General features: G+C 36.8%; 1 protein-coding gene and 1 pseudogene across 3 annotated transcripts; one reads left to right on the top strand and one right to left on the bottom strand.

Moving 5' to 3' along the window:
• Positions 1-260: 260 nt before the first annotated feature.
• Krt10 (keratin 10) lies at positions 261-4,622 on the bottom strand. Of its 2 annotated transcripts, XM_013357124.4 has the most exons (8): positions 4,014-4,622; positions 3,136-3,218; positions 2,637-2,793; positions 2,386-2,547; positions 2,171-2,296; positions 1,678-1,895; positions 949-1,337; positions 261-623 (listed from the first exon to the last, which is right to left on the bottom strand). In XM_013357124.4, exons 1-8 carry the CDS (start codon positions 4,605-4,607, stop codon positions 520-522), a joined length of 1,833 nt encoding a protein of 610 aa, XP_013212578.2. In that variant the 5' UTR covers positions 4,608-4,622; the 3' UTR covers positions 261-519. The 2 variants fall into 2 exon arrangements, with proteins under 2 accessions (XP_013212578.2, XP_005321887.2); XM_005321830.5 differs by lacking the exons at positions 3,136-3,218; positions 4,014-4,622 and having other exon boundaries at positions 969-1,337; positions 2,637-2,816.
• On the top strand, positions 1,217-19,140 carry LOC101977902 (riboflavin kinase-like; annotated as a pseudogene). Its single transcript, XR_013436031.1, has 4 exons — positions 1,217-1,346; positions 8,177-10,689; positions 12,286-18,097; positions 18,132-19,140. The product of XR_013436031.1 is annotated as a riboflavin kinase-like (transcript).
• The last annotated feature ends 6,050 nt before the right edge of the window (positions 19,141-25,190 follow it).

Raw genomic sequence — 25,190 nt, 5'->3', positions numbered from 1 at the left:
TAAGGGCAGGCAAATGTGAGTAGACAATCAGAAAATGTGGAATTTCCATTTTTATTTTTTTGGGTCTTATTTGAAATATTTTGAAACTTCCAGGACTGAAATAATTTAAAGCCAAGAGAGATGGAAGCTTACCACATATTGCATATCTTTAAGAAGGTATAAGACTGGGGATTTCTGAACCTTTTTACTCAATGAGATTGCTTAAATTGGTCTGAGCATACCCACAAGATTAAGTAAAGAAAAACTCTGACAAATTCAGATAGTTTGCATCAGTAAGAAAGTTTATTGAAATTCATTAGTAAATGAGAACAGAAAGTTTTTCTTTTTCCATGAAAAAACACTTTCTGGCAAAGTGAAAAGAAGAAATACAGAAATCACAAAACACCTTTTAGACACCTTATTTTCAAGGAGTGAACCTGTTTCTACAGACCATTAAGACAGAAGTGTTGAATATTTTGCCATGCATCTGTTATATAATGGCCTGTGTGAAGGGAGACTCTTTCGTCTTGATGCTACTTATTAGTAGTGCTTCTTGGTTTCTGATTCAACCATAGATGAAAGAACTCTACCATCAGGTGTCACTTCTTCAATAATTGTCTTGATTACTCTGGTTTTGTTAGTATCTGTGAATAATAATAAATAAATTAGAATTTAGGTTAAGTAATTTGTAGGTATCCTTGCTAATTAACATGCAAATATTCAAAAGGAAAAATGATATTACATTTTTTAAGAAAGGAAAATTCAAATTTTCACATTAAAAATCATCCAATCAATGTTTACCCTGTGGGTGGCATTGAGACCATGCCACTTTTCCTTCAATATTGGTGTCAAAAGTGCGTTTTGTTAAAAAATGCAAATGAAAACCCTAAGATTTTCATTTTTAAAAACAGCCCTAGAGCTTAAGAAGCACTAAAACCATCACATAAAGTTAAAACTAATTCTGATTACCCCAGAGATTTTCTGCTGACCTTGGTCCCTTAGATGAGGCCTCTCCAGCGGACCCGGAAGAGGAGGATTTGAAGCCTCCGCTTCCGCTCTGGCCTCCGCCGGAGCTGCCACCGCCAAAGCTGCCGCCGTGGCCGCCGCCGGAACTGCTGCCGTGACCACCTCCACCGGAGCTGCCGCCGCCGAAGCTACCGCCGTGGCTACCGCCGTGGCCGCCGCCGAAGCTACCGCCGTGGCCGCCGCCGGAACTGCCTCCGTGACTGCCGCCGGAACTTCCGCCGTAGCCGCCGCCGCCGGAACTGCCCCCGTAGCTGCCGCCGCCGGAACTTCCTCCGTAGCCACCGCCAGAACTTCCGCCGCCGCGACCGCCGCCGTAGGATCCGCCTCCGGAACTAAGAGGGGTGAGGGTCGTAAGCAGTGATCTTCTAACATTGGAAAACGGTGGCTCCCTCTCCGGTGATTGTTATTTTAGTAGCTACGCCAAGGTTTTGAGAGAACGCAGTACTGCCAAGCACGTGTTTAAAAACCCACTGTTTAAAACTTTTTAACCACACACAGCCCTGAGATTCATTCTTAACCATACTACTTTTTCGGTACTCTGCCTCCTTACACCTCCCTTCCTCCCATCCTCTGGCATTTCCTTGGGAGTTTGGATAAGCCTTGCTATTCATAATATTGAATGAAAACAATTGGGATTTTTTTTTTTTTAATTTCCCCCAGTTTTCCAATTACCTTCCCTCTCCTTCTAGCAGGCTGCGGTAGGTTTGAATTTCATTCTCCAGTCGGATCTTAATATCCAGGAGTTGTTGGTATTCAGCGTTCTGGCACTCGGTTTCAGCTCTAATCTGTTGCAGCTGTTCCTCCAGGGAGGTGATCTGGCCCTGAATCTGTGAGAGCTGCACACAGTAGCGACCTTCCGTTTCTGCCAAGGAGGCTTCCAGGGATTGTTTCTGAAAAGAGGATTTTGTTTTTGCTTAATGACCTCGTTGTTCAATTGGCATACTGAAGCTTATCAAATTATTTAATAAGATACTAATGGAGAATAAGGGAAATGAATAGAATTAGTGTTTTATGTAATGGCAACATTTCAATCTCAGCACTTCATACTGATACTAATAGTTCTTTCCCTCCATTAGCATAGAGTTCCAGTTTTATTTCTGCTTTCTTACCCTCAGCTCTGTGTTTCTATGATAAAATGGAAGTCATGTCTCAAGACTTAACATACCAGGGCCAGTTGGGACTGTAGTTCAATCTCTAGACCTTGAACCGTGCGTCTCAATTCAGTAATTTCGGATTTGTGGCTGGACATTTGTTCAATGTTGTTATCGATTTCTGTAGTCAGTTCCTTGCTCTGGAATTATAAAAATGGGAAAACATGGGAAAACTCGGACATGAAAACAAAACTTACATGGGCTTCACTGTGAAGGGTGGTTGACTTACCTTTTCATTGAACCAGGCTTCAGCATCCTTTCGGTTCTTTTCAGCAAGTTGCTCATATTGGCTTCTCATGTTATTCAGAAGTTCAGTCAGATCAACACCTGGGGCAGCATTCATTTCCACATTCACGTCACCAGTAGATACGTTCTGAAGGTCTCTCATTTCCTGTTTGAGGAACAAAAAAAGATTTAATGACTGCACCATAACCACAATGAACCTTTTGAAAAATTGGGGGAAATATAATTTTGTATCACCTCTTCATGGTTCTTCTTCAGGTACTGCAGCTCTTCAGTCAGGCTCTCGATCTGCATCTCCAGATCAGCCTTGGTGAGGGTCAGCTCATCCAGCACCCTGCGCAGGCCGTTGATGTCGGCCTCCACACTTTGTCGCAGGGTTACCTCATTCTCATACCTGAAACAAGCATGATACATATATTGGATACAATTCTTAAGAAGGAGATGTATGTAGAAGAAGACTTTAAAAAATTTAGAGTTGATTTCATGTCATGGTAATGTTTACCATATACTAATTCACATAGGAAGATTAGCAATTACTTTAAATGCATTTTCTTCCTTTAAAGCTTACCAGGAAGGTAATTCTGAAATTGAAACTTTCTCAGATAATTCCAGTTTCTCAGATAATTCTCTTTGAGTGAATTCAGGAAAATGTAAATGCTACTGTGGCATCTAAAGTCACTATTATAAACAATTGAATGTATTTGTATGGATAGTATTGCACATTCAATTAGCTTACTTCATTCTGAAGTCATCAGCTGCCAGCCTGGCATTGTCAATCTGAAGCAGGACATTGGCGTTGTCCGTTGTTAGGTTGAGGATCTGGAGGAATAGGTACAGTCATTTAAGAAAAGGTCAGATGCAAATATGGCTTTTATAGTGGCATAGATAAGCTGCATTTTTATGTTGTTCTCTTCCAAAAACTTTTTGTGTAGATTATTTTTAAATATAAAATATTTAAAGCTTACCCACAAACTTAAATTTAAAAACCTATCTTGAAGTTTCTACACTATTCTATTTCTGTGTCATCCTTTTCTGAAAACTAACTATATGTAATCCTATAAATGTATTAGCCTCTTTTATACTTAGTGATTTTTATGTATTTCAACCAACTTTTGACTGGCTCACCCCTGTATTTGTTCCATTTGCTATAAATACTTCTAAATAGATATACTCTGAACTGGTAGGTACGATTCACAGATTCCATGGAGTTAAGCAATATCCCAATTCCATAAAGGAGACTTCATGGGTTTTGCAATGTTGCTATTGAATATGGCTTATTTGTTATCAATCTTAATAATATTTTGTTCTTATTCATTTAATATTTTTCAGCTCTTACATTTGTAAATGACCTGGCATATTTAACTGTGGGCTCATTATATGTTCATTAAAATCTAAAATTTCTTGTTAATCTGCATCATGTAAGACAGACAAAACACATGCTGGATGAAGATTGCCATGACCATATCTTCACTCAATTTATCTTTGATGAGACTGGATTTATTTGGAAGCAAGAAAATCACAGTGAACAGCTATATTATACTTAATTTAAGATTCATCTACCCATATTACAGGGATAGAATTAAATTTAAAGTTGGATTTTAAAATGCTCCTTACCTGATTTTTCAGTTCTTCAATGGTTTGGTAGTATTTGCTGTAGTCCCGAGGCTCCCGCTGGCTTGAGTTGCCATGCTTTTCATACCACTCCTTGATTTTACCTTCCAGCTCATAGTTTGATTCTTCCAGAGCCCGAACTTTGTCAAGGTAGGAAGCCAGCCGGTCATTCAGATTCTGCATGGTTACTTTTTCATTTCCAGAGAGAAGACCATCTCCTCCAAATCCACCACCAAAGCCTCCTCCATAGCCACCTCCACCAAAGCTGCCCCCACCGAAACTGCCACCTCCAAAGCTGCCTCCTCCATAGCCCCCACTTCCATAGCCCCCACCAAAGCTGCTGCCTCCGAAGCCTCCACCAAAGCTACCTCCACCATAACCTCCTCCTATTCCTCCAAAGCCACCTGACGAGCCCCCAAAACAGCCTCCACCAGAGCTCCCACGGCTGAAAGAGCCACCGCTGAAGCCCCCTGAGCTATATCCTCCACCAAGGGAGCCTTTGCTGTTCGAAATTCTGAGGGATGATCCTCCTCCACCTCCTCCTCCTCCACTGCGGGAGGAAGAGTACTGCTTGGTTGAGCTGTATCGAACAGACATGTTGATGCTGTTGAGCTCAGGGAGTGCCTGCTACCAAGGACAGTGGCAAGTCCTTATATACTGAGAGGGTGTGCCTCTCAGATGTTAGGGTTTGCTTACTTGCATGGTTTTCTTTTTGTCAACTTAGCATCTTTGACTTATGATTGCATAAATTATCTTCAGTAATAACCAATACCAATATGTATGCTTTTGAATATGCCCTAAGAAAAAAACAGGAGATTTACTATGTTGAAATTGAAAATGGGTGGAGTTCAGATGAGCATGTTTCATTATTCTTTTTGTCTTTTGAAGAACATTGGGCAACTATTAAAATCCCTTTTTCTCAGCATTAATTAAGTTTGCACAGAGTGTTTGCAAAGTTTTTGGGAAAAAATTTTAGCTACAAAATTATGGTTAAAATAAGATTTAAATAATTTATGCTTTAAACTGTTTTAATTAATTGGAACAACAAGTAGCATGAAGACTACCAGAATCATGCTATATAGTAAGAATATCTTGTAAAAACCTGTAACCAACCAAAAAGAAAATAAAAACATATGGAAATAATTTAATTAGTATCCAAGTGTGGCTGCATATAAGAAGTAAAAGCCTAAAAAGCATAATTTAGGAAATTATATGTATGTATGCTTGTTAGGGAATGTTTTATTTGGAGAGTGAGAATATATTTATATATATATATATATTTAAATTTTTTTAGTTGTACGTGGATACAATACCTTTGCTTTATTTATTTATTTGTATGTGGTGCTGAGGATCGAACCCAGGGCCTTGGATGTGCTAGGCAAGCGCTCTACCACTGAGCTACAACCCCAGCCCATATATTAATATTTTATCTAAAAAATTGGAAGTAAATATTGATTGATAAATTTAAAATTTAATGATTTCATTGTTTTTAACATTAAAAAATGTGAAATATGACATAATCCTGGGTTATTTTACGTTTCTAAATTCCTCATAATTAAATTTTTTTTATGAAGACTAGCATACAGAAATTCTTAGCACAAGAACCAAAAAATCTACTCTCAATACTAATCTCTAGTACCTTACAATAAGTTTTGATTGACCAGAAAGAGAGAATTTAGATATGGTATGTTTGCAAGTAAATATTTTCTTGCAAAAATATACATCCATGGTAAAGAGTACTTGCTTAAAAAGTTATGAACTTTTTAAGCAAGTACTTATGTATGTTTATGTATGTTTCTCAATAAACAAAACATTTTCTTAGGTGTAATGTTTACAGAATCTGGTATAACAGTTTGTCTAGTGAAGTATTTAATTGAAACTTTATTAATGCATGATATGAAATTTTGTAATGCTTTTTGTAATACTGAAATGTAAAATCCTCTGGAACAAACTGCTGAGGATAGAGATGGTGGTTATCATCTGTAATTTGTATCTCAGGAAGCTAAAGCTCAGAGAGGTGATGATTTTTTTCCTAAAGGCATGTAATAGATGGTTGAACTGATATAATAAGTTTGGTTCCTTGACTTTTGACTTTCTTAGTATATCATTGTGTATATATATTCTCAGTTGTGGTGTATTTGGTCTGATAGAACTGAGTGTCTCTAATACTTACCGTGAACTTCTCCCCATGGAAACAAAATAAAACAGGAATAACTTGAGAAGCTTGAAGATATTGAAAGAATAGGGATTTGGCACTCATTATTATATTGGGAATTGTCTTTTCAAATTAAATTTATAGCTGCATCTTCAAGTTTATGATCTAAAGAAATAGTTTCTGCAGGGAAAGGGAATGTGGTTGAGAGCATTAATGAAGAGTTGATTGTTAGAGTGGAGATTACTACCCAACAAATTGCAACTCCTCCAACTTGTTAGTACATGCAACTGGGGCAGCAGTTAAAAGAAAAAAAAAAAAAGAAAACTTACCATGGGAATTTGATTCTTGATCAAGATAATATACAATAAAAGAAGGCTATGACAAATCAGGATAGGGGATAAAAAAGTTTCCAGTAGGTTCAGAGGATGATGAAGCCTTGAGACTAATGAAAGCTATTTGGAAAGAAAAAGTTTAGTTAAAGATAGATTTTGATTATTTCACTGGCAATTATTAAAAATTTTGGCTCTTGCCAGTTTTGCCCTAGTTTAGGTTGTAATTTTCCCCACCCAGTAGGAAAAAAATGAATATTTCAGTCTAGTTTCATAGAGTTAAAAAGTGGCATGAAGGGTTTCTGTTATAATCATATTAAGCCTAAGAATATGTGAAATGAAACCTTTTCATAAAAGTACCTGTGAACAAATACAGGTATGGTGGGCCTTCTAATGCCATAACATTTAATTTAAAGCTACTTTTAATGAACCAGAAATTACTTATTAACTTGTATACTTTAGAAATTTATTTGCCTTTATTTGCACTGTCACTTGTTGAATTCTTTGGCATGAATGAAATTTCTGAAATTCCATGTGGTAATTCTACAGCTAAATTGGATGAAAACTTATGATTCTAGTTTTAGCACAATTTGCACTGATTCCCATAATCCACTATAACTGTTACTTTGTAATTCTTAATTTTATTTTTCTCTATGATAAGCACATTGATAGATGTTTGAAAGAAAAATTAGTGAGATTCAGGCCCCTGATCTTAATGGAAGAGAAATGAAATATAATGTCAACTTAAGAGCTGTGTAAATGGTAAATGACTTCAGGGTTTGGAGGTGTGGAGAGAAGGAGTTATTTTCTGAATATTTGCTGTGTTCTTCCCCCAGATCCTCTAAGATATCTATTTTTTTTTACCTCATTTTATAGCTGGAAAAAGCTAAGTCTTAGAAAGTTTCAGGAATTTGCCTAGAGTAGCTCAGCTAGTTTATGTTAGAGCCTGGTTTTGAACCAGGTGGTAGAGGTACAAAGATGGTAGCTTTTATGATGTTGAACTGGCACCCTAAGACTAATGAGAAAGGAGCCATGTTAGAATGGGGCCACCTGACAAAATTTCATGGTGCAGGTGGAATTTAAGCTGAGTGTTGGGAAGGATGAGTGGGGTTTTTCAATGTGTGCAACATCATAGAGAGAAATGCCCTGGGAAGTGGGGACTGTGAATATGCCAAGCTGGTAGAGACTCCAAATGGACCAGTTTGGCTGGAACAGATTGTTCACATTCATTAATGTATTCATTCCTTCAACAGGTTTTATTGAGCACATGCAGTTTGACCTGGGTTTACATAGGTGACTAAGATATAGTTCTTGCTCCTTAAGGAGTTCATAGTCAACCTGGAGAGGCAAACAAACATACATATGAATCAGGGATAATAATACAGAGTCATCTAGGCTACATTTGAGGCATGGGCAGGGGGCTGAGGGAGTGCAGAATGGCATTCCATCAGTCTGGTGAAAGGAGATGGGCAGGGAAAGGAGGTGTACACTTGATGGATTCTATGTCCTCCTTCTCTCCAAAGTAGGAATAATAACTTTTGCTTAGCCTATAGAGTTATACTGGGGATCAAATGAGTTAATTAATATAAAACATTTAAAACAGTGGTTGTCATACATAGAATAAGAGCTTAATAAATGGTTTTGTTCTCATTATTGCTTTTACTGTAATCTCTGTTTCTTAGAGTCTGACCACTGTCCAATCCACAGTCGGCTTGCAAAATATGAATGAATGAAAGAAGAGAGTTGGAAGTTGGAAATTGGCCAGTGAGGAGGAAAACATGGCTTTGCAGGAGAGTAAGGGGCGGGGGAAGCTGTTGAGTTTGACTGCTTTGTAATGAACTATGCCATCAGTTTTTCACTGGATGATACTTTAATTTCTGACTTCATTCTTTTTTTCCTATATCCACCAACTCACTATTTTTTGTTGCTTTGGCCATATCTGATGTATTTCTTTCTCTAATATCACTGCAAACCTCTAATCCGGCTTTCATCACTTTTCTCAGGATTACTTCACCAGCTTCTGAAGTTTTTTTTTTTTTTTTGGCTCATCACTATGTCAATTAAGTTCTATCCTGTTCACTGTGGCATGATTAGTAATGTTATTAAAAAAGTATTGTCATCACTTCATCAGCATTCTCAAGCCTCTGTGGATGGATTAAGTCTTTTCTATAATGTTGCTCGATATTTCAGCCTCATGCCCCTGCAGTAAGGGTGGTAGAGTGGAAGGAGTGCTGTAGTCTCCTCAGGAGGTGATTATGTGGCCTTGAGCAAGACGCTCAGCCTTTCTGTGTCTCAGCTTATTGTCCCATAAAATATGGATAACACTAATATTAAATATTAAAATATATATGGTGATAATAAATAATTATAATCTGTGATCCAAGGGAAAATGTTAGCATTTCCTTAAAAAAATCCTTTAATTATAAGCAGACCTTTCTTTTCGCTCTGGACCAAGATATTATGCTTTGTTCCATTTAGGATCTTTTTTGCTCTTGGTGAGGAGTGCCTTTCTTCCATTTTGCTGGCTTATTCAAATCATTCTACCTGAGCTTCAAACTCAAGCTTAAACATCATCTCCTTCATGGGATTTCTCATCATTAGTCTAGTTCATGGCCATCTCTTTCTTCCCGTTTCCTGTGTTGTACATCTGACTATTTTATAATATGTTATAATACTCATTATTGTTCCTAATGCAACATGGTCCTTAACTTCCTCCATAGAAGGGAGGGTGCCTTATAGTCTTCCTGCACTACTGGGTACTCATTGTTCTCTGAATATTTTCATATCACTTTATGCCTTTTCCCACTTTTTTTCTTCGACTTTATTTTGTTCTCTCAACTTTTGTCCTATACAAAATTTTTGCTATTGCCCAAAATTTAAACAAAGACTGGTTGAAGACAACTAAATTAATTTTGCTTTGAAAGAAATGATGCTTTTAGAATTGAGGACATTGTGTGAAAATGCTAAGAAATCTAAGATTCTATATAGGAGTTTTGACATATCTTAAAGAATATAAAAATATACCTAGAATAAATATACTTTATATATGTTATGTTTCACAAAGAAAACATTTTGACTTTCTCTTTTTCTTCTTCATTAATGGTCATTTTTTTGGCTATGGATTTACTGAGATGATCTTGAGGCTAGTAAACCATTAAAATCTGTGGTTCCAGTCTAAAATTTGATTTTCATATATTAGGAGAATAGACAGTTCTGGTTGGGTTTCTGGTTAGCTAGCCTATAAGTATGGTGTAATTTAAGGATAAAATATAACATGACTTAACTTTTAAATTTCATTGACCTGTCATAGGTTTTTGTTTTTGGTTAAGTTCATTCTGTGAAAGACAATTTCTCAATACAAATAACCTGCATTAGGAGAAGTTATTGATATAGAATAGAAAGCAGAAATATAATACTCTTTTTAGTTTTTATATAAAATAGTAAAACTGAAAGTACTAAACCAACCAACCAATCAAACTCTGCAGACCCCAGTGTTAACTATTGAAATTAAACATTGTCAAAAATTCAGTGGCTTTTTCTTCTCCCTCATAAATAAAAAAAATTCCTTTAGATCCAGTTGTGTTTTTCATCCAAATCAATAATTTCACAGATGGCTGCCAATGGACCATTGGCACATTTGGATATAACTTCTTATTAATTTTTAGCTAGGGAGTTTGGGCCAATCTAAATAGAATGGAGAAAATTTTAGATTAGAAATGGTGCACACTGAGGTTAAAGTTTATAGAGAAAGTAATAATCCCCTACTCTGATGACTTTATATGTGATATTTTTACATTTAAGGGAAAAGTCTTATGAAGTTAAATTAATGTCTTAATTTTATTGTTTAGAGATTTTAAAAAATGCTTCATAACAAATGAAACTCCTTCTTTGAATCACTTTGGAGAGGTTGGAATTGCAGAGGAATAGATGTAAATAATTATTTAAATATAACATATGGTAAAGGGGAAATTTATCATAATCTTTTTGGCTCCTCAGGGCTGATGATTGACAATGCCCAAAGACCATTTAATTTCTTGGATTACACAGATAACATTGCAAAGTTAGTCCTAAGATTGAGTTTATAGAGCTATTGAGACTTTTTTATGTTCCAGGGCCTGCTAAGAACTTACCTGCATTTTTCTCATCAAATCCTGATATCAGCTTTATGAGGTAGCTTTTTAAAAAAGTTATGAAAGTAAGTAATTTTCCCCAAATTATTTCATAAAGGGCTCCACTGGGATTTGAACACAGGTTTATCTTCTGAGCCTTTGCTTTAGTACAATGACTCTTTAAACTCTTTTGAAGTAACCTGAAATTGTATTTTCCAACGTTGTGACTTAGAAAATTAATAAGTACATAAGGGATTTTATTTCCCTTTTCAGGGTGGACAAGCTTTCTTTATTATCATTGTTTTTTGATTAAAAATACACTAATATAAAAGAAAAAGAAGTAATGAGACTAGATTTCCTGCCCTTGAAGAGGTTAGGCATATAGGTCTTGCCTGTACCCAGCCTAGACTCTGCCCCAACTTCCTGAGGGTTCCTTTTGCTTGGATTTCTGGAGGTTCCTAACTTTGTCAGGATTGTCCTTGGTCCCAGCATAGTCATTTAAATAAATCACAGCAATTAGCCCCATGCATAACTGCACTGTTAATCCTTTTATGCAACTGGCTTTTCCAGGTGCTGCAATACCCATTATGGAGATTAATTCCTTTTCATCAGGTTTTTACTCTAAGTCCTAGGGAATACAATGGTGAACTCAGGATATATATCTGAATTAATTCAATAGTGAATTATAACAGGAAGAGGTTCTATTGCTTTGAAATTCTCCAACTTCCATATATTCAAAAGCTATCAAACTTTTTTGGGTCTTTCACAGATGTTTCCCATATTGATCATTTTGGTTAAAGGGGAGCTAAGTAGAATTTTCTGGTCTTAAAATGTAAATAAATAAGTGGACATTTATAGAGCTGTAAGATGTTAAAAATTAATTAATTAGCTAGTTGATTGAAATTGTTTTCAAGAATAAAGACCCCACAGTCTATATTGGGATGGATTGTAACATTCTATCACATTGATACCACCAAGTTGCTCTAAGCAGAATAGCATGAATAACAAGAACTTTCATCACTAATGTTTATTTAACATTTGTTGTGCCAGACACTGGGTTAAGGGCTTTATGTACATTTTCTCATGTAACCCACTTTATTCTGTAAACCAGATACTATTCCTTATATACAGAGGAGGGAATTGACACTTAATAGTGGTTATATGGTATACACAGAGTAATACAACTAATAAGTTAGTAGCCAAGCCAGAATTCACACCAGACTGTCTGTCTCTAGGTCTTACATTCTTTACCATGATCTTTCAATGGTGGATATTTAATTAGACTTGGATTTGTGGTTTAAAGGCTGTCCAGAAATGCAAATAACAGTGGTATGGGTGGAATCTGTTATTATAGCAGGTCTGTTTTAGTATAGGCTGACATTTCCTATGTATAAATGAACTAAATGGAATTTTAAGGTAAAAATTTAAAGAATGCTTTTCTTTGTTTAGCTTATTTTTTATATGCCCTTCAATCTTATGGGACTCTCACTGGCCCTGGATTTCATAAATGTCATGCATGCCTCATGATCAGAGGTCCTTTTAAGTGCACTGTCCGAGCATGCATTGATCCTAGATATCTATGCAGACTTGAAACTGGATAGAGTTGCCTTTGGACAAAATGGTGAAGCTGTTGAAGTTTGTCATTGGTGTCTCCAACTCTATTCTTTCTTTCTCTTCTCTAGGTTGAAATATGTCTGCACTTCCTGGAGCTATGACTTTTTGTGCTTTAACTTCTTTTTTTCCTCTTTGTAGGGAGGATATATGATATTGTTCATCCATACTAATAGAAACATAACTACCATATGTTGTTTTAGGAACCTTGGTATTTGCATTTTGAGTTTTCCTTTTAATTGTGAAATGAGAGATTGTTCCTTATGTTAGGAATTTCAGTTCTTGGTAAGAAGGAGGAGAGAAATTATTTTGGGCATAAATCTGCTGAAATCACACTTGGCCCACTTAAAAAGCCATCCTTAAACAAAAATGTAATTTAGTTTTTTTTATTATTATTTATAATGCATGTGGTGGAGTACACTGAAGAGAAGGTACAAGTATCTCACTTTTACCCACTTTTTACTCTATACTCAGATAGCTTTATGCTTCACTATCCACAGCTCAGAGTTCTGTTCCTTAGTCTCTTCAACATTTTAGGAAGTTGCCTTCTCTTCAGAATTTCCCCCCTCCTCCCTCCTTTCTTTTCTTCCTTCCTTCCTTTTTTTCTTTCTTTCTTTCTTCCAATATCCTGAGAATCCACAGTGCCTGCAAGTGGAAGCTCTGTGCCACTCCATATCCTTTGCCATGAACTCCGCATCTAGGCCCCTCATTCCCACAGCCAGGGAATTTCTGCTTTTTCTGTGTCAGTGTGCTATGTCCCAATGTGCCCATCATTTTGCACTTTGGTGCACAGGATGGAGAAGGTGGTAGTTGCACATGGTGTTAAAGAATTTCTCAAAAGATGAGGGGATGAAGGATTGCATGGGAAGACAGAGGTGCTTAGCTTATACTTAGCTTCTCCAAGAGAAGGCACTGATTAATGGAAGTTAGACTCAGGAACATTGTCTTTTTATTGTTGCTGTATGTATTTCTGTAATAGAGAAGAAGAACTGAGAATTAACTTTACATATATTAGGAAAATCTGTCAACAAAAACATTAATATTGCAACTTGAGAAAAGGAGAAAAGAGAAACTAGAAATTGTCTGCATATATGTAGTAATAATCTATCAACAAAGTGTATTGAGTGCTGACCCTACACCGCTGTTTGCCCTTCCAGATCCTTTTTTCACCTTTCTCCGTCCTACTGTCTGCCCCAGAAAGACAACTTTGCCCTCTGGCTTTTATTATGTTTGCCAGTGGAGACCCCATAAGAAATTTGTAGAAGGGAGAAGAGTAAGTTTGAACCCTTTATTCCACTGGCCTTCTGTGTGACTTGGCTGTGTCTTTTCACTGAAAGCCATAGCTCGTCTTAAAATGGCCCCTTTTATAGGACTTTCCCTTTTGAAGTTACCTTCCTTTATCCTTTTGGGCACAAGGGTGATGATAGTTGCCCATGGTGAGATTATTATCATACCCAGACCTTTGTAAATAGTCCTTTTATTAAACTCCTTGACTTCCCATATGTTGAGTGTTTGTGCCAGATGTTTCCTGCTTGGCCTCTATTAGAAGGGATCATGGAGATCATTTTCCCCAATTCCCTCATTCTAAAGAGGAGTAAACGAAGACTACAAAAGTAGACATGACTTGTCTAGGGCCACATCTTAACGCAGTAGTGTTATTCTTTCTGTTTGATGTGGTCCTTATGGTGGTGTTGGCGGTGTCTGAGGTGTGGGGGTGTTAATAAAATATGTGGATCTCTAACTAAGTATTGTAGTTCCCTTTAACCTAATCAAGGCCAAAAATACACCAACACCCTCAGAAGAGACCAATCCTTCCCAGGAAAGGATACAGAGATTTCTATCATGGGAAGAGATAAAGTGCTTGGGAGAGTATATCACCTTTGCCCTGTATTCACAGTGCTCAGCATGTGCCTCTGTCATTCTGCTAATCTCATATTTATGTTGCATTTATTTACTAGGGGAAGTTTCTCAAATTATACATAACAAAACCCTCCCACCCTGAGATTCAGAATCTGTTCTTATCCCCTGCCAAGCATCACTGCAGGTAAATTGTTACCATAGGGAATATTTTGTGTACTTGAGCTGCTTTGTGGTCAGTAAATATATTAAGAACCATTGGTAGGCAATGTGGAGCTTCTGTTTGCTTTTTAGTAGGGCCATGTCTCAGAAAAGCTTTGCTTTAGGAAGATTTACCAGATGGAAGTGTACTAATTCGTTTGGAAGGGACTGGGAGTAAGGAAACTAGTTAGGAGAATGTTGCAGTGTCTAGATATACCATTATAGACATAGAAAAAAATAAAAATAATGATTATTATTTAATTATTGATAGAATATTAAGGTGCACAAGAACTAAGAAGTAGTGGTCTATTGGTGTTTTGTCCTTAAAGAAAAGGAGGACAATAAAATACCATGTCTCTGAATGCCACTTTCCATTCCCCCAAACCTAGCCAAGTTAAAGGTACAATGAGAACAAGTCTGGGCGAGAATATTCAGATAAACATTATCTTGAAGGACACTGGATTTCTCTTATGTATGCTGGGAATTAGGGCAAGTTAATGTTATCTTTAGAGATTTGCTTTCTTGCATGAATGTCAAGTTTCTGGTTCTGGTCATATAACGGGACAGAGCAAGCTAACTTATGCTACTTCTCTAACCTAACCTATTAAGCCCTCCTACCTGTGGTAACTCATTTGGATCAGAGCTCTGTAGAGAGAGAAGTGCCTGTATAGGTGGCTACCCCTGGACAAAGCATCATGGGGGAATGGAGGTGCTACTTTCTGATGAAGCATTGGGAGCACCATGTGAAATGCACCTGTCCATCCTGTTGACACTGGACTTTCTGGTGAAGCACCTGGCCAGCCTGTTGCCATTGGATATCTCCATAAGTATTTCTCAATAAATCTTATTTTTTATGTCTCATCTTCAGTATTTTTTTTTTTTGTCTCTCAGCAGCCTACTCCAATGCTCAAGCACAACTGGGCTGTGGATATTACATGACAGAATAGGAAAGTCTGGAGGAACAGTGGTTTAGAAGTACAAATGCTGAATTATATTCTTGGAAGTGCTAGTGGTATGGCCTCCTCAGGGATAGCCTTTTGCTTCAGTTTCTTTAAGGTGAATTTGTGCAGGTTTCACAAGGCAGGAAACACTCCTGGATGCATGTTATATTTTTGTTTGGAAACCTTCTGGGTTTCTTCCTTACAGTCCTTTTCTCAGAGAGCCTGCTCATGGCTGCAGTTAAGGTAGGAGTAGAGAGAATGTCTTAGGTGGGACCAGGTAATAGATAAGATCCTCTATGGCAGCCTGACATTTTAGGACTACAGAAACCAGCTCACCCCTCTCTTCACCTCATCAGATGAAAAGAAAGATAATGGGAGGAGTAGGTGGAAAATTAATGAGGTTACATGAGTTAACAGGAGTTAAGTAACAATGAACGATGAGCTCTTCTCCTGAAGGGCCAACCCATGTGTAGAGGTGGGGCTGCTCCTGCTGAGTGTGAGAGAGGGTGTTTCCCCCATCTCTGGGGAGGAGTAGAGGAATTGGCACCTACCAAAGTTTCCATCATTGAATTTGAATATTTCTTTTACTGTTCTTCCTCCCTGCAGCACCTCTCCCCATCTCCCCTAAGCAGTTCTATGCTCTGAAGTTGCTCTCTGGTACTCTAGAACCACATCCTACTTTGTTTGTCCTCCCTTGACAGTCTCCATTTCCCTATTTTCTCCTCCTTCCCTATTGAAAATTTTAGCCTGCTGTGAGAATAGGTAATAAGACTGCCATCTGGTTAGTCTAATTCACTGTAAGGTTTGACTTACTGACAAAGATGGGAAGGACTGGAGAGGTATTCACTGAAGCTATTTACATTAAAAATGCACCTTTTATCTAAGTGGAATTTGGGGCACTGAAAATTTTGTACTATTTTGATGAACACAGCTAACCTCTAAGTTATATTGTAGCAAGAAAGAAGAAAAGAGGACTCTTTGTTTTCTCCAGTCTTTCCCCATTGTTTCCTAAAGGGAGGGGGCAGTATCGTGGCTCTGATTTTTCCATTTTTGTACAATAGCCATTTACTGAGAACATATTATATGCAACACATTATATTGGTAAAGTGCTCCATAGATGCAAAGATAAGTAAGATATGGTTCTTACCCTTAATGAAGCCATATCTTATGGGGTGGAGTGTAGGGGACAAGACACATAATTATAAGAGAGGTGGAAGAATTTGATAATGCAGATTTATATAAGGAAAAGACCTTATGAAGTGCCAGCAAGGAGAAACTAGTTTCTATATGACTCAAGGAGATGCCATTTGAATGGTATCTTAAAGAATGAGTGAGAATTTATTGCATGGGAAAAAACACTACATAGACCAGCATGTATAAAGGAGATGAAAACATACATGATATATTTGAAAACTGTGAGAAGTTTTGGCATAAACCATATGTGAATGGATGCCAAGAGATAAGACTGGAAAATAAGTTGGAACTACAGTGGGAAGGTCTTTTAGTGCCATTCTTAGGAATTTGGTCCTATACTCATAAAGTTGACCATTGAAGGCTGCTAAATAGGAGATAAAAGTGACCTTAATTTTTAGAAAGCTAACTTTGCTGACATGTACTACTTGGATTTTAGGAGACCTAGAGTCAGGGAGATGAGATAGGGGGATTTGCAAGTGTCTGAGAGTTGGGGAAGAAACAGAATGTCAGAGTGGTGTGGTAAGAAGAGAAAGATAGAAGATAGAAATGGTGGCATTTGACTGTTGGCTGGTTGCAGGTTGATAGTGGGGGAATCTAAGATGACAAAAGGTTTCTAGTTTTGGTCTTAGAGGAATTCCGTTAACTAATAGATAGATGAAAAGGAGGAACAGGTATTATAGAGAAAAATAACTTCAGGATAGGGGATCCTGGGGATGGGGCATCTACATTCAGGTGTAGATATTCCATGGGCAGTGTGGGTCTGGAATCCAGGAGAGAAACTGTGGCTGGTTTTGCAAGTTACTAGCAAAGAGAAAGCATGGATTGCACAATGTTTCCCAGGAAGAGTGGGTAGAGATGATGAGGACCAATGATAAAATCTTGACAAACTGTAGTATTTAATGAGAAGCAAAAGAGCTTGATAGGTAACAAAGAACCATGAGACAGAAGTTTGAAACGAGCCAAGGGAGAAGAGAATTTTTAGATGGAATGGTCAACAGTGTCAAAAATGTCAAGAGGACCAAAACTACAAAGTTGCTTTTCAATTTGGCTATTTATTCTGAAAAGATCCTATGAGTACTGTTATCCTTTGGGACTATAGTTGAATTCTCTCAAAGGTACTAACTAAAATTACATATTTTTTTCAGTCTTTATAGTTTATAGATTATATAATATGATCATTTATGCACATTAAAGGAAACATGGAAATTGATATAAATTTAGGAGAGAGCTTATCCAGATTATCCATGTTGAGGTGGTAGTTGAAGCCTTTAGACCACCTGACTTTTATAAAGGAGAGAGTAGAGGGTTCAGATCTAATGGTGAGGAAATACTCAAAGAGAGAAAGTACTCAGAAAAGAAAGTGAATAAGGGGAGACACACTTCCCGAGTTGTCATGCAGCTTCCGTTGATCAGCTGTATGAGGGACCCCCACAGTGCATGGTGTGCCCATGTAGTCCACACAGCTCCTGCCCTGTCCATCTGCTGGTCCAGGGCTCCAGGCACAGCATCCACAGCTGCTCCATGGGACACATACACTGGGCTGCACCTGGTGTCCCTAGATGATGACCTCATGAGAAACCTGCCAGACTTCTGCTGGGACCAGGTGGTGAGACGTTTCAGCTGTGGCTCCAAGCATCTGGGCCTCCCCACAGCTAATTTTCTGGAATAAGTAGTAGATAATCTTCCAAGTGTCTGGAAGATACCTACCAGGGTAGGTAACACAGATATCCACTGGCATTTATGATGGTTGAAGCAGTGATGGCAGTGCTGGAAGTGGAGATGTCCATAAGACAGATAGATGGTGGTGGGCATAGAATGACACCCATACTACAAGACCATGAAAGAGTCCATGGAAACTCATCCATACCTTCCAAGGGGCCTTCTATGGGGGAGTCCTCAATGTGGCCGTTGTTGGCTACCTCAGACCAGAAAGGAACTTTGATTCTTTAGAGTCACTTATTTCAACAATTCAAGGTGATATTGGAGAAGCTAAGAAGCATTTAGATTTACCAGAATATGTAAAACTCAATGATGACAATTTCTTCCAGGTTCCTAAAAGTAAAATAATGAATGGCCACTGATGAAAAATTACCTCAATTATTTATTTCACTGTTCATAACTATGTAGTCTCATCTTGCTTACATTTTAAAAATTAAAAACTTTCCTACCGTGGTAAATTAATTTTAAAAGTGCCATGTTACCCTATTATGCTTAAACTGTTTGACCCATTATGTTGTATTACTAAAATGAATCATTTAAATCAATTGTTTTATGTAATATGTTAATTAAAATGAATCACTAGAAAGTTAATTGTTTTGTAATGGAAATAAAATGTATATAAATATAGGTTAAAAACCAAGTCACTATGAGAACTGTAATTCTCATGCTAAAATGCGTGTGTGTGTATATTACCTATATAGCATATGTTGCTACCCAGAGAAGACATACAAAAAGCATGCATTAAACAGAAGCTTGATCATTTACTATGAACCTAAGGAGAAAAATACAGACTGTAACTTTGATACTCTGTGCAGTAAGGTATCATTAAGACTTTTGTGAAATTTTGTTTTACTCATTTCCCTTCTGAGGTCAGTTCATTATACTGTCTCCGTTTTTGTGTAGAGATGCCTCAATTTACGAGGCATTTAATTTCATTTAGTTCCCTCTGCCTATCAGCTTCTCTAGTTCGCTTTTTAAGATAGTAAAATAAATGTTTTTCAGTTATATAGGTTTTGTTTTTTTGTGTTGTTTTTTCTTACTTAAGAGTATATAATTTTGTTTTTCAACATTTTTGTTGACTTCAGTTTTTTTCTTTAAACAATTACTAGTATCAGGGTTTTTTTTTTTTTCCACCTGGAATATCCTACAACTGTACACTTAAAAGATTGCATCTGTCTATACTATTCCATTCTATCACTATATGTTGTGGTTCAGTGCATTCTTGTATTGCATTTTTAGAAAAAACAACAAATCTTCATCTTTGGGTTTCCTTAGAATTTAAATGAATACATAGCTGTTCATGATATTTATCAGTTTCTTAAAGAACCCCAAAATTTTATTCCCCCCCAGAGAAATTATTTAAGAGCCAATTAAACTATGAATTACATAGCAAGTTACTTATTTTTAATCTGATCATATGTTACAGAGCAAATCTAAATGTTGTAACTATGTATGTGCAATATAATTTAATGCTAGTCTGAAGAGCACTTGTAGTTTGAGGGAAAGTTGTAAATAAAATTTTATTAAATAAAAAACAAACAAAAAAGAATAAAAAGAAAGTGAATAAAGAGTGATCTGGAAAACTGGAAATCCAGTATTATAGCATGGGGGATTCACCTGGCAGGGTTTCTAGAAGAAAGTTCTTGCAGGCCTTGAGTTTCAAATTCTGCAGAAAAACCATGGAGAATGAAGCCTAGCAAAAAAAATGCCCATGATGTTGCCACAAGATCCTTCGAGATCAGAGAGCAAGAATGTTCTGGAAAATTCAGGGCACAGAAGCTAGGCCATTTGTCATTAAGGAAGGAAAGGGTGGAGATGAGATGAAGCCATCTGTATCTTATGTTGCTGCAGCTTATTGAGTGGGTGTATAGGACAAAAGAAGGGTGAGGAGTGAAGGCGAGATGTTGGGTAGAGAACACCCTTGTCAAAAGAAGCAAGTCAGATTTTGAGCTCCTTAGAAGTACTTAGGAAGTGTTCCCTCATGGGAAAGAAAGAAAAGGAGACTATTCAGGTAGACAATAAGTTAGCCTGGTAGGGACCTGGAAGGAGAGAGAGGATTTAGAAATAATAGTGGTCGATCCAAGAAACTGAACCCTCAGTCAGCAAGATTTTGATAATACACATAGGTCTTTATCCTATCTAGTGATTATTTGTGTCTTGTCCCCCACCCTCCACACTGTAAGATACGGCTTCCTCAAAGGTAAGGATTGTACCTTACTTATCTTTGTATCCTCGGGACCCCAGTAAGGCCACCTGTTGGATGAGTAATTTAAATTTTCATAGGAAACTTATCAAAACAGACGTGTGGTATCATTAAAAATATATCTGAAAAAAATATACTCTTTAGAAGAGTCACTGTGGTGAGTGTGCAGGAGTGCAAGTGCTCAGGAAAGTGGTCTTGGACACGTGGGAAAATATGTCCAATCTGACACTCTAATGTACACGTGAGTATTGTGAATACAGTCATTGTACATTAGCTCAAGTGTCAGCTCCCTTCTAGGTATGGTCCAGTTCAGTTTCTGGAGCTGCAAAGCTGAGAGGAACAGTTTCTGGGCTATGGCAAGTTTTCCAAAGTAATTTTAATTTACATATTTGATAATCTTCTTGATAATCTAGTTTTGTCAAGAGCCTTTTGTTTGCTTTATTATATATTCCCATACCTTCCATTAATGGTTTAAGGAATAATATCAGTAAGCATTACTTTAAATAATTAATTGGTTTTTCATCATCACTCAAGAACTGATGATGAAAAATTGAAAAATAGTTTTAGGGAATATGTAGTTTGTTGATAATACACACAGAACATTTTTGCTGCCATTCTTCTGTCCTGCTCTCGTGGTAGACATTACTATTTGATAATGACATCTTTCTGCTGAAACCAGACTTGCTGCAGAATTATTCTTAATAACATGAATCCAGGAAGCCATGACTAGTTTCTTGAGTTGGAGCCATGTGAGCTAAAACTGTCTTCCCTTTCTAACTCAGATGATTTGTTATGGATTGTAGCCATCAAAAATGCAAAATTACATTGGAAAGGACCCAACACCTTGGAAGCTAATATCATTTTGACTGAAAGTTTCAGAAAACAATACCAGACTGGACAAATAGAAATGACCACATTGGAATTATCTAGACTACTAACATTCCCTGTCATGGTTTCAACCAGAATGAAGTTTGCAAGGGAACTTAGAGGTTATTATCACATTTCAAACTCCAGCTCTTCTTCTTACTGGGTGTATTGTAAATTATGTAATCCCTCTTAATCCTCATGAAAGACATCCAATTCATAAATTTGAGACCAACAATTTAGGCAATACATACAATGTATCTTAAATGTACAACTCACAAATGTTGGTACTTCTGTCTTGTTAAATATTAAACAATAAGCTCAAATATCCCCACTCTCTACTTATATATTTCTAGAAATGGGAAACTAATTGTCTCACAAGGCTTTCATTTTTGAGATGCTCAAACTATCAAAAGTTGTCTTTTTATTGAATGAAATCTACTACAGGGAATATAATTTTGCTGATGGAGAGTCTTTTGGATATTTGACAAAGTTTAATCTGTCCTCTGAAATCTTTTATTTTCCAAGTTAAAGGATTACCAGTTCACTTCCAATGTAATTCTGTATTTTTGATGGCTACAATCCATAACAAATCATCTGAGTTAGAAAGGGAAGACAGTTTTAGCTCACATGGCTCCAACTCAAGAAACTAGTCATGGTGTATAAATGCCACAATTTTTTTTATCCATTCGTCTATTGAAGGGCATCTAGGTTGGTTCCACAGTCTTGCTATTGTGAATTGTGCTGCTATGAACATCAATGTAGCAGTGTCCCTGTAGTATGCTCTTTTTAGGTCTTTAGGGAATAGACCGAGAAGGGGAATGCTGGGTCAAATGGTGGTTCCATTCCCAGCTTTCCAAGAAATCTCCATACTGCTTTACAAATTGGCATTTATACACAATGGAGTATTACTCTGCATTAAAAAAGACAAAATCATAGAATTTGCAGGGAAATGGATGGCATTAGAGCAGCTTATGCTAAGTGAAGCTAGCCAATCCCTAAAAAACAAATGCCAAATGTCTTCTCTGATATAAGGAGAGTAACTAAGAACAGAGTAGGGAGGAAGAGCATGTGAAGAAGATTAACATTAAACAGGGATGAGAGGTGGGAGGGAAAGGGAGAGAGAAGGGAAATTGCATGGAAATGGAAGGAGACCCTCAGGGTTATACAGAATTACATACAAGAGGAAGTGAGGGGAAAGGGAAAAAAAAGGGGGGGAGAAATGAATTACTATAGATGGGGTAGAGAGAGAAGAGGGGAGGGGAGGGGAGAGAAGGAGGGATAGTAGAGGATAGGAAAGGCAGCAGAATACAACAGACACTAGTATGGCAATATGTAAATCAGTGGATGTGTAACCGATGTGATTCTGCAATCTGTATACGGGGTAAAAATGGGAGTTCATAACCCACTTGAATCAAAGTGTGAAATATGATATGTCAAGAACTATGTAATGTTTTGAACAACCAACAATAAAAATTAAAAAAAAGAAACTAGTCATGGCTTCCTGGATTCATGTTATTGAGAATAATTCTGCAGCAAGTAGGGTTTCAGCAGAAAGATGTCATCAAATAGTAATGTCTACCACGAGAGCAATCCTTAGATGATGGATTTCCACCTATAGTATCATGTAAGCTGCTTTTTCTAATACTTGGAAAAAAATATTGATACAATTTAGGTAAAACATAGTTAGCATGTATTTAAAGAATTTGGTCCTATACTCATAGAGTGGACCATTAATACTAGGAAAAAATGGTTTTATTTTTAGAAATGCATGCTGTGTTTTACCCCAACTGCATCAATATTCAGGGAAGTACTATTTCCAGAATGTAATACAACATGGAATTAATTTTTTTAAAAAGATCTAAATTCACAGAAATTATTTAAATTTAATAATTAAGAATAAATAAAATATGTGTCCCCCCACCCTTGGTTTCAGGGTGTGGTTTCAGTGTGGCCCACATGGCTTCAGCTCATTTGTAATGGAAACTTGTTTTACTCACTTTCTGGGTTTACCCTCTTCTCTTGGGTGTGGGGCTAAGGTTTGTCATTCAGACGTTCTGATTATGGTGTTGATTAAGTAGTTGGCTCTTAAGCTATAATTATCTTCCTTCTTCAATTAAAATCATATTGCAACACATATTTATTGCAAAATCTAGTGATACATATTGGATTTTTATTTTCCTCCAAACAAACTTTCCCTGACTATTCATATTTTTTCTTCTGAATTGTTCAACTGTTCAGTGTTGCTGTGTCTCATTGCTGGGTAAGGCATTCTTCCCACTGAAGGTTGATCAGTGAATACTTTCCGATATTTTTGTCTCATTTGCTTTAGTATAGCGATTAAAACAGAGTGTCGTACTGTTTCCAGATTTTGGAATTTTGTATGACTCATATTATTATAGCCAAACCTATATGACAGCATAATTGGTTCAAAATGAAAAATTCAATCAACATGTGCTTTTATTGTAAATTGAGCCAAATGACAGACTTAATAGTTTTCATTGAATTTCAACCAATCTTCCCCCCCTGGATTTTTGTTTTGTTTTGTTTTGATGCTAGGAATCTACTCCCACATCCTTGCGTGTTAAGCATGTGTGTAACCATTGAGCTACACCCTTGGCCCATTTTTCTCTGAAGTTTTCAATCATGTGTAAACAACATATAAGCCTAATGTGATGTTTCTAAGCATCATTTCAACCAACATATTTGGCCTACCCGTATACTGCCAGATGCTGCATTAAGTTCTAGGGATTTATTTCTGAGTGGTCAATGATACATGGCCCTACCTTTGCGAAAGAATTAGATGCAAACATTCATCTTCTGAAAATAAAGTGTAGACCACCGGGTCAAGGACCTTAGAGTTCTTATAAGTCAGGCACATTAAATTTCTTGTTGCCTATCCATTCCTATGTAACACTGTATATAGTTTTATATAGTTCTCAAGGCTCTTTTCAGATGCTTCTTATGCCAAAAGAATGGTCCTCACACCCAGCCCTATGTATTCTTTCCCTCTTGCAAACTTCTGTATTACCTCATCTGCATTTTCTTTCACAGGCAGGTCACTTTGAGGTAAGGGCATTTGCATGTCTATGTAGGCTCACAGTTGCTTCTGTAATATTAGTAAATATTAGTTTGAAGGAAAAGTGTATTTTAGATAGGGCACCTCTGAAGATTAAGAGGGCACAAGTTTTATTTTGATCAAATTGCTAGGAGTATTGTTTTCAGACTCTTTTTTTTTTCATATAAAAACAGGTCTTCCATCAATTGCTTAAAGAGAATTCAGTTTTGTATCCATAGTTAGTTTTTTTCATTTGTATAAAGCACACTCTAATGATGAGTTAGAGGTTTCCAAAGTTGCTGCTTTAAGAGAATAACTTTGGATTTTTTTTTCCCTTTATAGATACTGCATAGAAACCAAGTTACTATATTTTGGGAAGGCAACTTCTACTATTCTTTAGATGTGTGGGAAAAAGTCCTCGGGTTAATTTCCTTTAAAAACAGTATCCTGAATTAAAAGACAGCCTGTTGAAACTGAAGATCACTTTCTACTGAATCACCAGATATTGAGCAATATGATTTATATCAGTAAACCTTGTGAAATGGCCAAGTTAAGGTTTGCATATTTTGGATACACTCTGTGTCCCCATAGAGTATCAAGTATTTTGAATATTTTCTGAAAATACTATTTGCATTCACTGAACATCTTGGTGAAATGCAAACACCTTTTAAATGTTTGTTTTTCAGTCCATGACAGTCTAATTTCTTTATTAAGATTTAATGAGAAGAAAGTTAGTAGAATTAATTTCCATGTGACTCAAGCATATTTTAAATAGAGTAATCAAAACAAATAGACTCAGGTAATATATATTCAAGGCATGCTTTTAGTGTCTCCTTGTGATGGTCATTACTGTACTTATGTGTCTTGAGAAGCTAGTGTTTGTTCATTTAGTCTTACCAAAGATGAGTGGTGGAAAATTTAGATGTAACTAACAAACAC

This window comes from Ictidomys tridecemlineatus, chromosome 3 (genome assembly GCF_052094955.1).
Source record: "Ictidomys tridecemlineatus isolate mIctTri1 chromosome 3, mIctTri1.hap1, whole genome shotgun sequence".
NCBI lineage: Eukaryota > Metazoa > Chordata > Mammalia > Rodentia > Sciuridae > Ictidomys > Ictidomys tridecemlineatus.
The sequence above is the reverse complement of the archived record's forward strand: the minus strand, read 5'-3'. Positions and strand labels throughout refer to the sequence as shown.